The sequence below is a fragment of the Typha latifolia genome, chromosome 6, assembly GCF_019914945.1.
Source record: "Typha latifolia isolate L0001 chromosome 6, TyphaL0001v2, whole genome shotgun sequence".
In the NCBI taxonomy this organism is placed as follows: Eukaryota; Viridiplantae; Streptophyta; class Magnoliopsida; order Poales; family Typhaceae; genus Typha; species Typha latifolia.
In genome coordinates, this window is record NC_133091.1 from 5,148,717 (window position 1) to 5,150,935 (window position 2,219).

The 2,219-nt window shown below is 40.0% G+C and overlaps 1 protein-coding gene across 1 annotated transcript; it reads left to right on the top strand.

Annotated features, from left to right (window-relative positions):
- The first annotated feature begins 665 nt into the window (after window positions 1-665).
- On the top strand, window positions 666-1,683 carry LOC140790530 (peroxidase 2-like). Its single transcript, XM_073140648.1, has 2 exons — window positions 666-842; window positions 946-1,683. The coding sequence occupies exons 1-2, from the start codon at window positions 666-668 to the stop codon at window positions 1,681-1,683; spliced, it is 915 nt and encodes a 304-aa protein (XP_072996749.1).
- The last annotated feature ends 536 nt before the right edge of the window (window positions 1,684-2,219 follow it).

Consider the following 2,219-nt stretch of genomic DNA (forward strand, 5'->3'; position numbering starts at 1 on the left):
TATAATTTGGATCAATATATTTGTACTTTGTTATTAGCATGTGCAGCCTACTCGTACTGGACTCATTTTGTTTGCTACGGGTATCAAGAATCATTTAGTTAGCTAATTTAATTGAACAATATAGATATCTACCTGGAAGTCACCTACTTGAATAAAATTCAAGTTTGTAACTCACATAGAACGGTACAATATTTAATGTGCAGAACTACATTAGGAAAAAAACTAGTTAAATTGTTTAGAATCTCAATAAGTACTTACGTACAACCGACAAAAATTTGGATTAAGTATGAATTTGGATTAAATATTTGTCGGTTGTACCAAATCTTCTATTACATTAAATAGAAATTGTAAAAGCCCCTTCGAGCTCATTGGTGAGAAATAAAAGTCAAAATTCCAGCTTGTGCCACCCACGTTCTAGCTTTTACTTCTTCAACCTAATTTGCATAACAAAGAGAAGTCTCTATCGTATCTTTGCATGGTTTACTTGCTCAAACCCATTCCTTCTCATCTATAAATAGCTACCAGCATGAGCAGCGCTCTTCATCCCTTCTCACTGTTCTCTCTCTCTCTCTCTCTCTCTCTAAGATCTAGTATACATATATATAGTAAAGATGAGCAGAGGTAGATGTCAGCTTCCCCTGTTGGCCTCATGCCTTCTGTTCGCAATGGCCTTCCAAGCCATGCTTCCCACTTCCTCTGCCTCCCTACAAGTTGGATTCTATGATTGCAAGTGCCCGAAGGCTGAGGAGATTGTCAGAAAGGTGGTGCACAAGGCTGTGGCCAAGACTCCTGGCATTGGTGCCGCCCTTATTAGGATGTTCTTCCACGATTGCTTTGTCAGAGTAATAAAATTATACATTACTAAATATATTTTTTTATAATTGAAATTTTCTTCTTTCTAGAACTCATATGTATATATGAATGAGAAAATAAATTTTGGACCAGGGCTGTGATGCTTCCGTACTCCTCGATCCAACACCAACCAACCCCAACACGGAGAAAACTTCCCCTCCAAACAACCCTAGCTTGCATGGCTTCGACGTGATTGATGAAGCCAAGGCTGCTCTTGAGCATCACTGCCCAGGCATCGTCTCTTGCGCGGACATCATCGCCTTTGCTGCTCGCGATGCCGCTAAATTCCTTGGTAGTATCAACTACACCATCCCCTCTGGGAGGCGCGACGGAAGAGTCTCCATCGCGGCCGAGGCACTCCAAAATCTGCCCCCTCCAAATTTCAACCTCAACCAGCTCATTGCCAACTTTGCATCCAAAGGATTATCTGTCAACGATGTTGTTACCCTCTCCGGAGCACACTCCATTGGTCAGTCTCACTGCACCTCCCTCTCGCTCCAGGATCCATTGATCGACTCATCCTTTATTGCATTCTTGAGGGGAAAATGTCTATCGACTGCAAACCCTACTATTATTGTGGATCAAGATATTGTGACGCCAAATAAATTAGACAACCAGTATTACAAGAATGTAATGGCTCACAGAGTGCTATTCTCTTCTGACGAGGCTTTGTTGAGTAGCCCCCAGACGGCAGCCTTGGTGGATGAGTTTGCGAGGGACAAAGGAGCCTGGGAGGGGAAGTTTGGAGCTGCCATGGTGAAGATGGGAAACATAGGAGTGCTTACTGGAAACTATGGTGAGGTCAGAAAGACGTGCAGGGTTGTGAACTAGCTAGCTAGCTTGTTTTAGTATGACATGCCATGCATATGTGACGACTTGGCTCATGATGACTTGGTATTTGTTTTCCAATGTGTATTGTTTTACGTTGCACTCTGTGAATCATTTAGTCTGCTGATGTTGTTTGTCTTGTTTAATTCCATTCTTTTTTTCTCATTTCGTAGCTATTGTTTGTCATGATCAGTGTAATGTACAATAAATTGCTTTGTGCTAAATCTTTGTGCTGTCTTCCAGTTCTTTTTACCATATTTCTTTCGATCCTTAGAACATGCACGGGAGCCCTATTTCTTATTTTGAAACAACTCTTTTCTGGCTTACGCAAGATGGATCTAGTATATCCAATTTCTTAATTCAAACTAATCAAGTTAGCTGAAAATAATAATACACTAAATAGAAAAATCAAAGCAATAAAATAAATACAAACCGATAAATAAATACTGGAAAAAAAAACTATTTTGACATAGTGATAATAACTAGGAAAATCAAAGCAATCAATCAAGCAAACGCAAAAAACTTGTACGATAAAACAC

What these genes read in the sequence shown, in the direction of transcription:
- LOC140790530 (XM_073140648.1), top strand. Translation starts at nt 666, where the DNA reads ATGGCCTTCCAAGCCATGCTTCCCACTTCCTCTGCCTCCCTACAAGTT. An exon ending in TCCACGATTGCTTTGTCAGA is followed by an intron (nt 843 to 945) that starts GTAATAAAATTA and finishes ATTTTGGACCAG; the next exon opens with GGCTGTGATGCTTCCGTACT.